Below are 16,633 nucleotides of genomic sequence, written 5' to 3'. Positions count from 1 at the left end.
CTGTCCCTCTCTGGTTCACCCTGTCCCTCTCTGGTTCACCCTGTCCCTCTCTGGTTCACCCTGTCCCTCTCTGGTTCACCCTGTCCCTCTCTGGTTCACCCTGTCCCTCTCTGGTTCACCCTGTCCCTCCCTGGTTCACCCTGTCCCTCTCTGGTTCACTTTTCCCCTCCCTGGTTCACCCTACTGTTCCCTGGTTCACCCTGTCCCTCCCTGGTTCACCCTGTCCCTCCCTGGTTCACCCTGTCCCTCCCTGGTTCACCCTGTCCCTCCCTGGTTCACTTTTCCCCTCCCTGGTTCACCCTACCGTTCCCTGGTTCACCCTGCCCCTCCCTGGTTCACCCTGTCCCTCTCTGGTTCACCCTGCCCCTCTCTGGTTCACTTTTCCCCTCCCTGGTTCACCCTACCGTTCCCTGGTTCACCCTGTCCCTCCCTGGTTCACCCTGTCCCTCCCTGGTTCACCCTGCCCCTCTCTGGTTCACTTTTCCCCTCCCTGGTTCACCCTACCGTTCCCTGGTTCACCCTGCCCCTCCCTGGTTCACCCTGCCCCTCCCTGGTTCACTCTGCCCCTCCCTGGCTCACCCTGCCCCTCCCTGGTTCCCTCTGTCCCTCCCTGGTTCCCTCTGTCCCTCCCTGGTTCCCTCTGTCCCTCCCTGGTTCCCTCTGTCCCTCCCTGGTTCCCTCTGTCCCTCCCTGGTTCACCCTGTCCCTCCCTTGTTCCCTATGTCCCTCCCTCCCTCCCTCCTTCCCCCCCTCCCTCCCTTGTTCCCTCTGTCCCTCCCTTGTTCACTCTGTCCCTCCCTTGTTCATTCTGTCCCTCCCTTGTCCCCTCTGTCCCTCCCTGGTTCACCCTGTCCCTCCCTGGTTCACTCTGTCCCTCCGTTGTTCACTCTGCCCATCCTTTGTTCACTCTGCCCCTCCCTTGTTCACTCTGTCCCTCCCTTGTTCACTCTGTCCCTCCCTTGTTCACTCTGTCCCTCCCTTGTTCACTCTGTCCCTCCCTTGTTCACTCTGTCCCTCCCTTGTTCCCTCTGTCCCTCCCTGGTTCCCTCTGACCCTCCCTTGTTCCCTCTGTCCCTCCCTTGTTCCCTCTGTCCCTCCCTTGTTCCCTCTGTCCCACCCTGGTACACCTTTCCCATCCCTGGTTCACCCTTTCCCATCCCTGGTTCACCCTTTCCCATCCCTGGTTCCCTCTGTCCCTCCCTGGTTCCCTCTGTCCATCCCTGGTTCCCTCTGTCCCTGCCTGGTTCACCCGGCCCTCCCTTGTTCCCTCTGTCCCTCCCTGATTCCCTCTGTCCCTCCCTGGTTCCCTCTGTCCCTCCCTTGTTCCCTCTGTCCCACCCTGGTACACCTTTCCCATCCCTGGTTCACCCTGCCCCTCCCTTGTTCCCTCTGTCCCTCCCTGGTTCACTCTGTCCATCCCTGGTTCACCCTGTCCCTCCCTGGTTCCCTCTGTCCCTTCCTGGTTCACCCTGCTCCTCCCTGGTTCACCCTGTCCCTCCCTGGTTCCCTCTGTCCCTTCCTGGTTCACCTTGTCTCCCCTGGTTCACCTTGTCCCTCCCTGGTTCACCCTGCCCCTCCCTGGTTCACCCTGTCCCATCGCTGGCTCACCCTTCCCCTCCCTGGTTCACCTTTCCCATCCCTGGCTCACCCTGTCCCTCCCCGGTTCCCTCTGTCCCTTCCTGGTTCACCCTGTCTCCCCTGGTTCACCCTGTCTCCCCTGGTTCACCCTGCTCTTCCCTGGTTCCCTCTGTCCCTCCCTGGTTTACTCTGTCCCTCCCTGGTTTACTCTGTCCCTCCCTGGTTTACTCTGTCCCTCCCTGGTTTACTCTGTCCCTCCCTAGTTTATAGTGATAGTTTAGGTAGCTGTATAGTGATAGATCTGTCGTTTATAGTTACAGTGATAGTTTAGGTTGTTGTGTAGCAGTGGAGGCTGCTGAGGGGAGGACAGCTCATAATAATTGCAGGAACGGAGCAAATGGAATGGCATCAAACCCATGGAAACCATGTGTTTGATGTATTTGATACTATTCCACTAATTCTGTTCCAGCCATTACCATGAGTCCGTCCTTCCCAATTAAGGTGCCACCAACCTCCTGTGTTGTATAGTGATACATCTGTAGTTTATAGTTATTGTGATACATCTCTAGAGCCTCAGGAAATCTTTTCTCCAACATAATAGAGACTTCTAGTGATGGAGTGGTGTGGCTGTTCTAGTGATGGAGTGGTGTGGCTGTCCTGGTAGATGGTAGTTAGTGGTGTGTCTGTCCTGGTAGATGTTAGTTAGTGGTGTGTCTGCCCTGGTAGATGGTAGTTAGTGGTGTGTCTGCCCTGGTAGATGATAGTTAGTGGTGTGTCTGTCCTGGTAGATGGTAGTTAGTGGTGTGTCTGTCCTGGTAGATGGTAGTTAGTGGTGTGTCTGTCCTGGTAGATGGTAGTTAGTGGTGTGTCTGTCCTGGTAGATGGTAGTTAGTGGTGTGTCTGCCCTGGTAGATGGTAGTTAGTGGTGTGTCTGCCCTGGTAGATGATAGTTAGTGGTGTGTCTGTCCTGGTAGATGTTAGTTAGTGGTGTGTCTGTCCTGGTAGATGTTAGTTAGTGGTGTGTCTGTCCTGGTAGATGTTAGTTAGTGGTGTGTCTGTCCTGGTATATGGTAGTTAGTGGTGTGTCTGCCATGGTAGATGTTAGTTAGTGGTGTTTCTGTCCTGGTAGATGGTAGTTAGTGGTGTTTCTGTCCTGGTAGATGTTAGTTAGTGGTCTTTCTGTCCTGGTAGATGTTAGTTAGTGGTGTTTCTGTCCTGGTAGATGTTAGTGGTGTGTCTGCCCTGGTAGATGTTAGTTAGTGGTCTTTCTGTCCTGGTAGATGTTAGTTAGTGGTGTGTCTGTCCTGGTAGATGTTAGTTAGTGGTGTGTCTGTCCTGGTAGATGTTAGTTAGTGGTGTGTCTGTCCTGGTAGATGGTAGTTAGTGGTGTTTCTGTCCTGGTAGATGTTAGTTAGTGGTGTGTCTGTCCTGGTAGATGGTAGTTAGTGGTGTATCTGTCCTGGCAGATGGTAGTTAGTGGTGTGTCTGTCCTGGTAGATGTTAGTTAGTGGTGTGTCTGTTCTGGTAGATGGTAGTTAGTTAGTTTCTGCCCTGGTAGATGTTAGTTAGTTAGTGGTGTGTCTGTCCTGGTAGATGTTAGTTAGTGGTGTATCTGTTCTGGTAGATGGTAGTTAGTTAGTTTCTGCCCTGGTAGATGTTAGTTAGTGGTGTGTCTGTCCTGGTAGATGTTAGTTAGTGGTCTTTCTGTCCTGGTAGATGGTAGTTAGTGGTGTTTCTGTCCTGGTAGATGTTAGTTAGTGGTCTTTCTGTCCTGGTAGATGTTAGTTAGTGGTGTTTCTGTCCTGGTAGATGTTAGTGGTGTGTCTGCCCTGGTAGATGTTAGTTAGTGGTCTTTCTGTCCTGGTAGATGTTAGTTAGTGGTGTGTCTGTCCTGGTAGATGTTAGTTAGTGGTGTGTCTGTCCTGGTAGATGTTAGTTAGTGGTGTGTCTGTCCTGGTAGATGGTAGTTAGTGGTGTTTCTGTCCTGGTAGATGTTAGTTAGTGGTGTGTCTATCCTGGTAGATGGTAGTTAGTGGTGTGTCTGCCCTGGTAGATGTTACAGTGCAACGTACTACTGGTCACCTCCATAGATGTTGCAGTGATAGTGTGGTCTGCCTCGTGCTACTGGTAACCTCCATAGATGTTGCAGTGATAGTGTGGTCTGCCCCGTACTACTGGTCACCTCCATAGATGTTGCAGTGATAGTGTGGTCTGCCTCGTGCTACTGGTAACCTCCATAGATGTTGCAGTGATAGTGTGGTCTGCCCCGTACTACTGGTCACCTCCATAGATGTTGCAGTGATAGTGTGGTCTGCCTCGTGCTACTGGTAACCTCCATAGATGTTGCAGTGATAGTGTGGTCTGCCCCGTGCTACTGGTAACCTCCATAGATGTTGCAGTGATAGTGTGGTCTGCCCCGTACTACTGGTCACCTCCATAGATGGTGCAGTGATAGTGTGGTCTGCCCCGTGCTACTGGTAACCTCCATAGATGTTGCAGTGATAGTGTGGTCTGCCCCGTACTACTGGTCACCTCCATAGATGGTGCAGTGATAGTGTGGTCTGCCCCGTGCTACTGGTAACCTCCATAGATGTTGCAGTGATAGTGTGGTCTGCCCCGTACTACTGGTCACCTCCATAGATGTTGCAGTGATAGTGTGGTCTGCCCCGTGCTACTGGTAACCTCCATAGATGTTGCAGTGATAGTGTGGTCTGCCCCGTGCTACTGGTCACCTCCATAGATGTTGCAGTGCTAGTGTGGTCTGCTCCATGCTACTGGTACCCTCAAAATGTAGCGTAAAATTGGGTATTCTAAGCTTTATCTTAGTTTATTATGTCATGAGTTGAACATGTCATGAAAGATTATCCCTGAGGACGAGAGTGTGAGTCAGTGTCTTGGCAAACACCACACCACTTAGCCTGCTCAACACCACACCACTCAGCCTGCTCAACACCACACCACTCAGCCTGCTCAACACCACACCACTCAGCCTGCTCAACACCACACCACTCAGCCTGCTCAACACCACACCACTCAGCCTGCTCAACACCACACCACTCAGCCTGCTCAACACCACACCACTCAGCCTGCTCAACACCACACCACTCAGCCTGCTCAACACCACACCACTCAGCCTGCTCAACACCACACCACTCAGCCTGCTCAACACCACACCACTCAGCCTGCTCAACACCACACCACTCAGCCTGCTCAACACCACACCACTCAGCCTGCTCTGGCAGTCCTCCCTGTGATTTTATTTGTTATTTGTATGTGATTTAACTAGGCAAAGTTAAGAAGAAATTCTTATTTACAATGACTGCCTACCCCAGCCAAACCCTAACCCGGACGATGCTGGGCCTACCCCAGCCAAACCCTAACCCGGACGATGCTGGGCCTACCCCAGCCAAACCCTAACCCGGACGATGCTGGGCCTACCCCAGCCAAACCCTAACCCGGACGATGCTGGCCCTACCCCAGCCAAACCCTAACCCGGACGATGCTGGGCCTACCCCAACCAAACCCTAACCCGGACGATGCTGGGCCTACCCCAACCAAACCCTATCCCGGACGATGCTGGGCCTACCCCAACCAAACCCTAACCCGGACGATGCTGGGCCTACCCCAACCAAACCCTATCCCGGACGATGCTGGGCCAATTGTGTGCCGCCCTATGGGACTCCCAATCACGGCCGGTTGTGATACAGCCTGGAATCAAACCAGGGTCTGTAGTGACGCCTCCAGCCCTGAGATGCAGTGCCTTAGTGCCACTCGGGAGCCCCAATGATGAGATATGCCTGGCAGCCGCCAGAGTTTCCGGTCCGAGAAGCCGTCTGTCTCAGCTGCAGCCGCATCGTCGTCGGTAAAGAGTAGCGTTCAGATACCGCTGTTCCCTCTAGCTGCCTGACAAAGCTCCTTTAGAAGCTAGGCTTTAGCTCAGCAGGCTAACATGTCTGTTGCTGAAATAACAGTCTCTGAACATCACAGAAGCAAATAGGGAATATAATAGCATCATGCCTGCTTGTATGGCCGACTGGGTTTGAATCCAGGCTTCCTGGGTGCTACAAGTCTGTGTTAGCCCTCTGAGCTAAAGCCTAGCCATCTCAGAAACATTGTGAGAATCATGTCTGCTTCTAATGGTCTTTTGTAGTGTCTGCTAGTCTGATCCTGTGAAATGGTAGAAATGTTGTTGGGTGACAGAAAGTTAAAGGGATAATTTGGGATTTTGGCAATGAGAGCTTGTATCTACTTCTCCAGAGTCAGATGAACAATTGTTTGTCTGTTTCCAGTATGAAGGAAGTTAAGAGGTAGATTTGCACACCAAGGCTAACTAACATTAGCACTATGACTGGAAGTCCATGGGTATCTGTTAGCATGCTGTTGCATTGTATTAAAATGCCTTGACAGAACTGTAGACTGTAGACAATTGCAGTGAATTGATGATTCTGCACTTCACGGTTGTGAGACTATGGGGATTAATTATAGCATTGCCCTCTTGTGGTCAGAGGATGAACAGATCTCCTAAAGTGAATGACTCATGCATCCAGATTGAAAAACTCTTCAGAGTGAATATTTCCTACACTACTGAGCTAAGTTCAGCCAAACCAAGCAGTAACTAACTGCCCACCGTAGTTGCTGGACCTGTGCTGAAAAGGACGACCTGAAACGAAAACATCGGACCCAGTTTTGATCAGGTTCAGATCCACATTTACATTTCAGCCGCATTTACATTTCAGCCGCATTTACATTTCAGCCGCATTTACATTTCAGCTACCTTCACACTTCAGTCATTTAGCAGACGCTCTTATGCAGAGCGACTTACAGTAAGTTCATTCATCTTAAGATGGTGAGACAACCTCCTATCACAGTAATAATAAGAACTACTTTTCCTCAATAAAGCAGCTATCAGCAGAATCAGTGCTAGTGAGAAGAGACAGTGTGAGTGTCAGTACCAAGAAAGACAAGGGTGTTAGTTGTTTTAATTGTTTTGGTTCAGACATTGATCTCTGTGTTTGATCTCTGTTCAGATGGTGGTTCAGGTCGTGCTGTATAATCCACTGTAGAATAGTGTTGTAGGCTCTGACTTTCTGTGACGCATCAAAGGGAGCATTCCTCTGGGTGGATGTAGTGAATATGGGTCCTGGGCAACAGAGATGTGTCTGTCTGTGTGTGTGTGTGTGTGTGTTTGCACAGACCTCACCATGGTTTTCATCCCTGGCTGCTGCAGGCTGCAGGCAGCACGTCATCTCCTCTCTGTTTTTCATTTCTGCACGGCCGGCACTGAGGGTAGTGGAGATTTTATCCAGCCTGAGATGGAGGGCCTATGTATGAGACCACTGTTAAAGAACGGTGACTTCAGCAGAGTAGTAGCAGGGAATATGATGGTACTGCGCTTCCGTATCACTGTTGCCAGCCACAGGCCTTTAGGGCACTGGTAACACCTAGGGTGCTTCCAAAATGTCATCTAATTTCCTATATAGTGGACCACAGGCCTCTGACAGGCCAAAAGTAGTGCATTATAAAGGGAATAGGGCTCCATTTGGGAAGCACACTAGTCTTCTCTTTCTCAATACTGAGGGTGGAGGAACCTGGATGAGCGCCTATCTTTTGTTTTATCACATGGTAGGATTGTGTGTGTGTCCACGTCCACACCATGGCTCTGTGTAACCAGCACTCAAACATTGTTTAGGTGAGTTCAAATCTGGGGGAAGTAGTTTTAGCTTATTTTTGTTAACAGAGATAAAGGTCTTCAAAATAACAACATGTTTTGTATTCTTTGTTTACATAATATGTACATGAGGTCAGGTTTTATTCAGTTTGGCACAGTCACTGATGCCAGGAGACGGTGAGGGCAACTTGAGTGTTTCATGTGAGGATACATGATTCTTGTTCGTGGTTTGTGTTTATAAAATATAATGTTTTTCTTTCCGTTCTAGGTACTACATGAAAGAGTCCAGAGGAAGCAGACGGTGGTTGATATTCTTGGAGGGCGGCTGGTACTGCTTCAACAAAGAGAACTGTGACAGCCGATACGACACCATGAGGAGACTGATGAGCTCGTCCAAGTGGCCTCAAACCAAAACAGGTCAGAATCTCTGCCTACATTACCCGCCTGTGTCTGTCTGGCTGTTACCGTTCACCAACCCCCCACCACTACTACTCTAAGACACAAATGAAGCCTTGTCCTGAACTGTCCTGAACTGAACTTTCTGTTATTGCGTATCGGTAATGTCATCTTTATGTTATTACGTATCGTTAATGTCGTCTTTATGTTATTACGTATCGTTAATGTCGTCTTTATGTTATTACGTATCGTTAATGTCGTCTTTATGTTATTACGTATCGTTAATGTCGTCTTTATGTTATTACGTATCGTTAATGTCATCTTATGTTATTACGTATCGTTAATGTCGTCTTTATGTTATTACGTATCGTTAATGTCGTCTTTATGTTATTACGTATCGTTAATGTCGTCTTTGGTGTGCTTCTCAATGCACAAGGACCTTGTTCCCCACTCCTATCAATAAAACAATTGTATTAAGCCATACAAAAGTGTTACTGTGCGTGAAGTTTAAAATGCATTTTGTCATTACTAAACGTGTAATGTGATATATTTTCAAATTAAACATTTTTAAAACAAAAAAAGATTTGATGAATAAAATATTGAATCAGTCGTGAGAGGGGAAGTGCCTCTCTCTCAATGTGCTGTCAGGACCATCATTCATGCAGTGATTATGAGGAAGATGGTGATGTTTCTGGGAGTTGCATGATGGTTAATGTAATCTGTTCTCTATTGCTGTGTCGTTCCTCTCTGTAGGCACAGGGATTCTGTCTCCACTCCCAGAGGAAAACCCTCACTGGTGGAACGCCAACATGGTGTAAGTTCCAGGATTTGGTGTGTCTGTGTCCAGTTGATCTTTATAAAGGTGTAAGAAGACCTGACACGGATGTTGTGTTTCCTCTCCAGGTTCATCCCCTACTGCTCTAGTGATGTGTGGAGTGGTGCCTCAGCCAAGACGGACCACAGTAAGACATCACTATTAGCCATACTAATGTGTGTTTGCATTTTCTAATGGAGGTCAATCAACCAATCAGCCAATACATCAATCAAACAATCAACCAATCAATCACCCAATCAACTAATCAATCAACCAATCAACCAACAAATCAATCAACCAAGCAACCAATAAAACAAGCAACCGATCAGCCAACCAACCAAGAAATTAATAAATCATTCAATCAATCAATTAACTTAAAACATATTTTCCTAGAGGGAAATTGGTTATTTCATTGAGTCATCCATGATAGACATAGGATAGGTAGGTATGTTGTGTGCATTGTGTTGGTCACAACTCATTGTATTGTGTTGGTGACTGACTGTCTGTCTGCGTGCCGTCTGTGTGCAGGTGGCTACGCCTTCATGGGGTCTCTGATCATTCAGGAGGTGGTGAAGGATCTGCTGACCAAGGGGCTTGACAACGCCAAGGTTCTACTACTGGCTGGCAGCAGGTGGGTGGGGCCACATGTTGGTGTGGGTGTGTCTGTGTGTTAACGTAATGTAAATATGTTTAATGAACTGGAACTATGTGTCACTAGAGATTATAGTAAGTGAGTGTGTGTCTGTTTGTACCTGTGTGTGTATGTGTATCTATGCCTGTGTGTGTGTGTGTGTGTATCTATGTCTGTATCTATGCCTGTGTGGTTGTGTGTATCTATGCCTGTGTGTGTGTGTGTGTATCTGCCTGTGTGTGTGTGTATCTATGCCTGTGTGTGTGTGTGTGTATCTATGTCTGTGTGTGTGTGTATCTATGTCTGTGTGTGTGTGTATCTATGTCTGTGGTTGTGTGTATCTATGTCTGTGTGGTTGTGTGTATCTATGCCTGTGTGGTTGTGTGTATCTATGCCTGTGTGGTTGTGTGTATCTATGCCTGTGTGGTTGTGTGTATCTATGCCTGTGTGGTTGTGTGTATCTATGCCTGTGTGGTTGTGTGTATCTATGCCTGTGTGGTTGTGTGTATCTATGCCTGTGTGGTTGTGTGTATCTATGCCTGTGTGGTTGTGTGTATCTATGCCTGTGTGGGTGGGTGTGTGTATCTATGCCTGTGTGGGTGGGTGTGTGTATCTATCTATGCCTGTGTGGGTGGGTGTGTGTATCTATCTATGCCTGTGTGGGTGGGTGTGTGTATCTATCTATGCCTGTGTGGGTGGGTGTGTGTATCTATCTATGCCTGTGTGGGTGGGTGTGTGTATCTATCTATGCCTGTGTGGGTGGGTGTGTGTATCTATCTATGCCTGTGTGGGTGGGTGTGTGTATCTATCTATGCCTGTGTGGGTGGGTGTGTGTATCTATCTATGCCTGTGTGGGTGGGTGTGTGTATCTATCTATGCCTGTGTGGGTGGGTGTGTGTATCTATCTATGCCTGTGTGGGTGGGTGTGTGTATCTATCTATGCCTGTGTGGGTGGGTGTGTGTATCTATCTATGCCTGTGTGGGTGGGTGTGTGTATCTATCTATGCCTGTGTGGGTGGGTGTGTGTATCTATCTATGCCTGTGTGGGTGGGTGTGTGTATCTATCTATGCCTGTGTGGGTGGGTGTATCTATGCCTGTGTGGTTGTGTGTATCTATGCCTGTGTGGTTGTGTGTATCTATGCCTGTGTGGTTGTGTGTATCTATGCCTGTGTGGTTGTGTGTATCTATGCCTGTGGTTGTGTGTATCTATGCCTGTGTGGTTGTGTGTATCTATGCCTGTGTGGTTGTGTGTATCTATGCCTGTGGGTGTGTGTGTATCTGCCTGTGTGGGTGGGTGTGTGTATCTATGCCTGTGTGGGTGGGTGTGTGTATCTATCTATGCCTGTGTGGGTGGGTGTGTGTATCTATCTATGCCTGTGTGGGTGGGTGTGTGTATCTATCTATGCCTGTGTGGGTGGGTGTGTGTATCTATCTATGCCTGTGTGGGTGGGTGTGTGTATCTATCTATGCCTGTGTGGGTGGGTGTGTGTATCTATCTATGCCTGTGTGGGTGGGTGTGTGTATCTATCTATGCCTGTGTGGGTGGGTGTGTGTATCTATGTATGCCTGTGTGGGTGGGTGTGTGTATCTATGCCTGTGTGTATCTATGCCTGTGTATGCCTGTGTGTGTATCTATGCCTGTGTGTGTATCTATGCCTGTGTGGGTGTGTGTGTGTATCTATGCCTGTGTGGGTATCTATGTCTGTGTGGTTGTGTGTATCTATGCCTGTGTGTGTATCTATGCCTGTGTGTGTATCTATGCCTGTGTGGTTGTGTGTATCTATGCATGTGTGGTTGTGTGTATCTATGCCTGTGTGTGTATCTATGCCTGTGTGTGTGTTATCGGTGTGCCTCTTCTCTACCCCACAGTGCGGGGGGGACGGGGGTCCTGCTGAACGTGGACCCTGTGGCTGAGCTGCTGGAGGGGCTGGGGCACCCTGGGATCCAGGTGAGAGGTCTGGCTGACTCGGGCTGGTTCCTGGACAACAAGCAGTACCGATCTACTGACTGTCACGACACCATCAGCTGTGCCCCCACGGAGGCCATCAAGAGAGGCATCAAGTAAGAGAGCACTCCACCACTATAGCAGTCTCTGGGACCATATTCACAATCTCAAATCTCAGATTAGGGGTGCTGATATATGATCAGTTTTCTGACTTTTAGATCATATTCAATAAGATCATATGGTTAGGGAGGACTGATCCTAGATCAGCACTCCTATTCTGAACTGCTTTCTGAGTGGTTAGGGCCAGAGTGTTTCTCATGGCCCAGTGGCCTGACCAGGATAAGCTATAGGCCCTAGTTCTACTGTACTGTGTCGCATCATTGTTAAATGGATTGAACATATTGAACCCCCTCGCCTAAGGCTGCATTTACAGACAGCTCAATAATTGGCAAAAGATCTGATCTGATTGGGATTTGTGTAAACACAGCCTTAGAGATCTGATCTGATTGGGATGCTTGTGTAAACGCAGTCTTAGAGATCTGATTGGGATGCTTGTGTAAACGCAGCCTTAGAGATCTGATCTGATTGGGATGCTTGTGTAAACGCAGCCTTAGAGATCTGATCTGATCAGGATGTTTGTGTAAACACAGCCTTAGAGATCTGATCTGATTGGGATGCTTGTGTAAACGCAGCCTTAGAGATCTGATCTGATCAGGATGTTTGTGTAAACACAGCCTTCGAGATCTGATCTGATTAGGATGCTTGTGTAAATACAGCCTTAGAGATTTGATCTGATCGGGCTTCTTGTGTAGACGCAGGCTTAGTAGCCTATTCTTCAGGTCCTATATGAACTGACACTGTAAGATGTTGACCTCTGACCTCTTGTCACCAGGTACTGGGGCAGCGTTGTGCCAGAGAGGTGTAGACAGGTCCACCTGGGGGAGGAGTGGAACTGTTTCTTTGGCTACAGAGTGTTCCCCTCCATAAAGAGTGAGTGCTAGCAAAGGTTAATGAATTCATTTGTGAATTTGCACAGATATCTGTGTATATCTCTGTGTGTCAGTGTGTTCATTATGGACAGCCTGTGCATGCGTTTGTGTGTGTGTTCACTTGTGCATACATTACAACCTCACTCCACACAGGTCCAGTGTTCGTGGTCCAGTGGTTGTTTGACGAGGCCCAGCTGACCGTAGACAACATCCATCTGACCGGTCAGCCCGTCCAGGAGGGGCAGTGGCGGTACATCCAGAACCTAGGCATCGAGCTGAGGAACACGCTCAAAGATGTCCCGTAAGCACCTGCAAACTTACAGTATCTCTTACAGCAAACTTACAGTTACTCGCAAACTTACAGTAACTCTTACAGCAAACTTACAGTAACTCTTACAGCAAACTTACAGTAACTCATACAGCAAACTTACAGTAACTCTTACAGCAAACTTACAGTAACTCTTACAGCAAACTTACAGTAACTCTTACAGCAAACTTACAGTAACTCTTACAGCAAACTTACAGTAACTCTTACAGCAAACTTACAGTAACTCTTACAGCAAACTTACAGTAACTCTTACAGCAAACTTACAGTAACTCTTACAGCAAACTTACAGTAACTCTTACAGCAAACTTACAGTAACTCTTACAGCAAACTTACAGTAACTCATACAGCAAACTTACAGTAACTCATACAGCAAACGTACAGTTACTCATACAGCAAACTTACAGTAACTCTTACAGCAAACTTACAGTAACTCATACAGCAAACTTACAGTAACTCATACAGCAAACGTACAGTTACTCATACAGCAAACTTACAGTAACTCTTACAGCAAACTTACAGTAACTCTTACAACAAACTCAAAGTAACTCTTACAGCAAAAGATTGACAGACAGACAGTGTGTCAAGGTTATGCTGCCAACTGTGTTCAACAAGTCTCATGTATTTGCATACATTTCCAGGGCCATGTTTGCTCCAGCTTGCCTCTCACATGAAGTCATCACAAGGAAGTAAGTAATCAATCTCTCTGTCTTACATCTTCCACCTGGGTCATATTCAGTTGGGCACATCGTATATAAAGGCTTTACAACAGAAAACTGAAAATTGTGTTGTAATTGGACACATTTAGTTTTTAAACTTTCTTCAAACCTGGGTTGCGTTCAGTAGGGCACACCATATACAAAAAACATTTTGGAACAAAAAATTGAAATCTGTGTTGTTATTGGACAAATCTAAATAGTACCTCCACCTTTCACTGCTTTTTACCTACTGAACACCATTCTAATTAGAGAGAGATAATTCTGTGTCAGCTAGCTGTTTATTGTGACTCGCCGTGATCTAACAGTACCCTCTTGTGGCTGGTCTGTTACAGTTACTGGATCGACGTTCAGGTCAAAGGCACCTCCCTTCCCCGAGCCCTGCACTGCTGGGACCGCAGTCTCCAAGACAACAGCCGGAACAACAAGGCCCCGCCCAAGGGCTGCCCCGTCCATTTGATTGACAGCTGCCCCTGGCCACACTGCAACCCCACCTGCCCCACCATCCGGGACCAGTTCACGGGCCAGGAGATGAACGTGATCCAGTTCCTCATGCACATGGGCTTTGACGTGCAGAAGATGGCCCAGCAGCAGGGCATGGACCCCAGCAAGCTACTGGGGATGCTGAGCAGTGGGAGCTAAAGAGACAGGAGTAAAGTCTTAGTACAGTAGACTAAACCAGGGGGCTATGGGGCCAAATCCTAACTTTGAGATCCCAGAAAAAAATGTGTTTTTTTAAATACTTGTTTTAGTCTCACGTTGACATCAATGTTTGATTTAAAGGGATAGTTCACTTTTGGGGGGGTAGGGGGGGGGTTTAGCTTATTTTTAACTTGAAGTGTCCTTTTAAGCAAAAGACTTGAGTTTTGTGTGGATCTCAAGGTAGGATTCGACACCAAGTCTGGTCCCCACATCTGATACCTCCAGCTCTGCTCCCCATGTTCCCTGTCCCCATCCCATTCACCTCAGCCCTAACCTCAGTCACACCTAAGGGCTAAAGTCTGACCCCCAACCCACCCGACAGAGCCTCTCACAACCCAGTACTGTTAGGAGTACTTGGGCAAACACTCCACATAGACAAGGCACACCTCTCTGCTACTCTCCTTAAATGATCTTTTGGTTGGAAAAGAAAAAGAATAATCACGAATGTAATCCAGTTTTAAGGATGCTCATTGTTTAGTTGCTATTTGCTCTGTTTTTATTTTATTTTTTACCTTAACTTTTATCCTGTGTCGGTTGTTTTTAATTGTGTCATTGTTAAAAAAGGCAGCAATGACTTAAGGAAGTGTTTTAAAGGAGTCTATGTAAAGTATATGAAGTAACACAATGTTTAAGTCTGTCTAACTGTGGGTCTCTTCTACCATAGCATTTTCTCCTCAAGTCAAGAACAGGCGAATACACACATTAAAGGTGTGGAAAGCACTGGACAAGTAGTCCTTCTCTAAGGAGGCAGTGACTGCTTCCCAAATGCCACCCTATTCCCTATATAGTGCACTACTTTTGACCAGGCACTAGGGTGCCATTTGGGATGCAACAATAACATGGAAACAACTGTGGATTATTCAGTGAGGTGAAACGTTCAGAATGTTACAGATAGAACTGGAACGAATAGATCAGACACGATTCCCAATAGGAACTTGCCAGATATCACATCTACACAACACATATCTATCTGAACGTTCTGTAACCCTTGCACCCTCCTGAACAGGGTCAGTATTTACCCCCGTCTCATCTCCAAAGCAGTGGAGGGGAAAGAGTGGAAAGAGAGAGGGAGGATGAGAAAGGAAGAATGCAGCAACCCAGCTCTCACCCCAGATCGTCACCACAGCACACTGTAACAACAACAGCATCAGACTGTTCTTAATGTGATGCTAGGCAACACATTAAACAAATCACCAGCTGGCTGACAGTTTGTTACTCTATGGCTTGATGCGGTATCATAAAGGCATAACATCACGACTGCAACCCGGAATTGACCAGTGAGATTGCGAAACCGGAATGAACCTTTATATAATGAGCAAGACACGTTCAGGTTAATTTGAAAACCGCAGGAATTGTATGAGGACCACTGAGAACTTTGACACAACCACCAAAGGTAGTGATTGGGTGTCACCTATTGGCAATTGGAGGAACATCATGAAAGTTCAAACAAAGGTTTCTCATGGGGCTTCCAACTAAAGAAATGATGATTCAGATGGTTGTGGTAGAGAAGAGTCCATTATACCGGTAACTACAGTCCTTACCTTGACACGGGTATACATGGTTCAGATCCTAAAGCTATTGAACACAGAAACAGAATTCTAGAGGAATTCTGATTCTATGATTGACCATAAAGTAGGATCTCATTTCCACACCGTGCCAGTCTAGAGTTCTACGGTGCTCTCCCTGATTTGTGGTGCTCAGATGGGTCTCAGTGCTGGTGGGCCTTGATTTAGCATGTCTGGCACAATGGAAACAATAGAATAGTCCCAAAAGTGCAAGCCACTCACCCTCCCCAGCTAGCACTCCTCCACGCAGGCTCAATCAAACACTCAAAGTATCTGAAAATGAAACAAAAACCGCATGAATCCAGGTTCTGTAGGTCACTCACACAGGCCCACTAATAGTTATACCACAGTGCCAATTTATGTAGTCCTCTTTACCTCTCAACAGAATCATCAGCTATACTCCTTTTTAGTCAGCCATGACAGTTTCCATGCAGTATATCATCACATCAGAAGGTGAACTACACATTAGATGGGCTTTGTTGAACAACAAACTGTAGAATCAATGCAATTTCCATTCAAATGGAGAAGAACATCACATACTGGATTATTTTTGTCTGAGTGTATAGGTTACTTTTAAGTGTTCACTATTGTAACTCCTTTTCTTTATATTTTTGAATAGAAAATGACTTTTTAATATAATGATAATGTTGTATGTACTGTAATGCTCAATGTTAAGTCGTATAAACTATGTTTTAAAGGTCCTCTTTCAGCAGACGCCAGAGAAGGAAAGGTATTACTCATTGTCATTTTGTTCTGTAACATATTTTTTAACAGAGAAAACTCAAGCTACATTGATAATTTACATATTTATTTTGTTATGTAAATCATATTTATAAGTGCTATATTCACAGAGAAGTGATTCTTTGTAAATTGTAAATATATTGCTGTTTTTTTTTCTCTTTGTGTTGATTGCAAGTCTTTGTATCAGACTTTAAAGAAAGGACACATTACAATTATTTCAAAAGAAACGTTTTCTTGTCTCTTTGATGTCTTCACCATTCTGCCTCAATCTACAGTACCAATAGTGGACTCCTTGACTCACACAGTACACACACATATGTATTAGGGTAGAAACTGATAGTGGACTCCTTGACTCACACAGTACACACACATATGTATTAGGGTAGAAACTGATAGTGGACTCCTTGACTCACACAGTACACACACATATGTATTAGGGTAGAAACTGATAGTGGACTCCTTGACTCACACAGTACACACACATATGTATTAGGGTAGAAACTGATAGTGGACTCCTTGACTCACACAGTACACACACATATGTATTAGGGTAGAAACTGAT

General features: G+C 46.7%; 1 protein-coding gene across 1 annotated transcript in view; it reads left to right on the top strand.

The window, feature by feature from the left end:
* LOC109883541 (notum, palmitoleoyl-protein carboxylesterase) overlaps positions 1-16,270 on the top strand; it is a 19,966-nt gene extending 3,696 nt beyond the window's left edge. The window contains exons 2-10 of the mRNA XM_031817909.1: positions 7,515-7,663; positions 8,396-8,456; positions 8,546-8,604; positions 8,985-9,087; positions 10,958-11,149; positions 11,926-12,023; positions 12,176-12,323; positions 12,989-13,036; positions 13,399-16,270. Coding sequence (XP_031673769.1) covers positions 7,515-7,663; positions 8,396-8,456; positions 8,546-8,604; positions 8,985-9,087; positions 10,958-11,149; positions 11,926-12,023; positions 12,176-12,323; positions 12,989-13,036; positions 13,399-13,705 — 1,165 coding nt within the window. The 3' untranslated portion in view covers positions 13,706-16,270. The remainder of the gene's footprint in view (positions 1-7,514; positions 7,664-8,395; positions 8,457-8,545; positions 8,605-8,984; positions 9,088-10,957; positions 11,150-11,925; positions 12,024-12,175; positions 12,324-12,988; positions 13,037-13,398) is intronic.
* Positions 16,271-16,633: the final 363 nt, after the last annotated feature.

The sequence above is a fragment of the Oncorhynchus kisutch genome, unplaced genomic scaffold (genome assembly GCF_002021735.2).
Source record: "Oncorhynchus kisutch isolate 150728-3 unplaced genomic scaffold, Okis_V2 scaffold1192, whole genome shotgun sequence".
In the NCBI taxonomy this organism is placed as follows: domain Eukaryota; kingdom Metazoa; phylum Chordata; class Actinopteri; order Salmoniformes; family Salmonidae; genus Oncorhynchus; species Oncorhynchus kisutch.
Note: the sequence above shows the minus strand (reverse complement) of the source record. Positions and strands in the feature narration are given on the sequence as shown.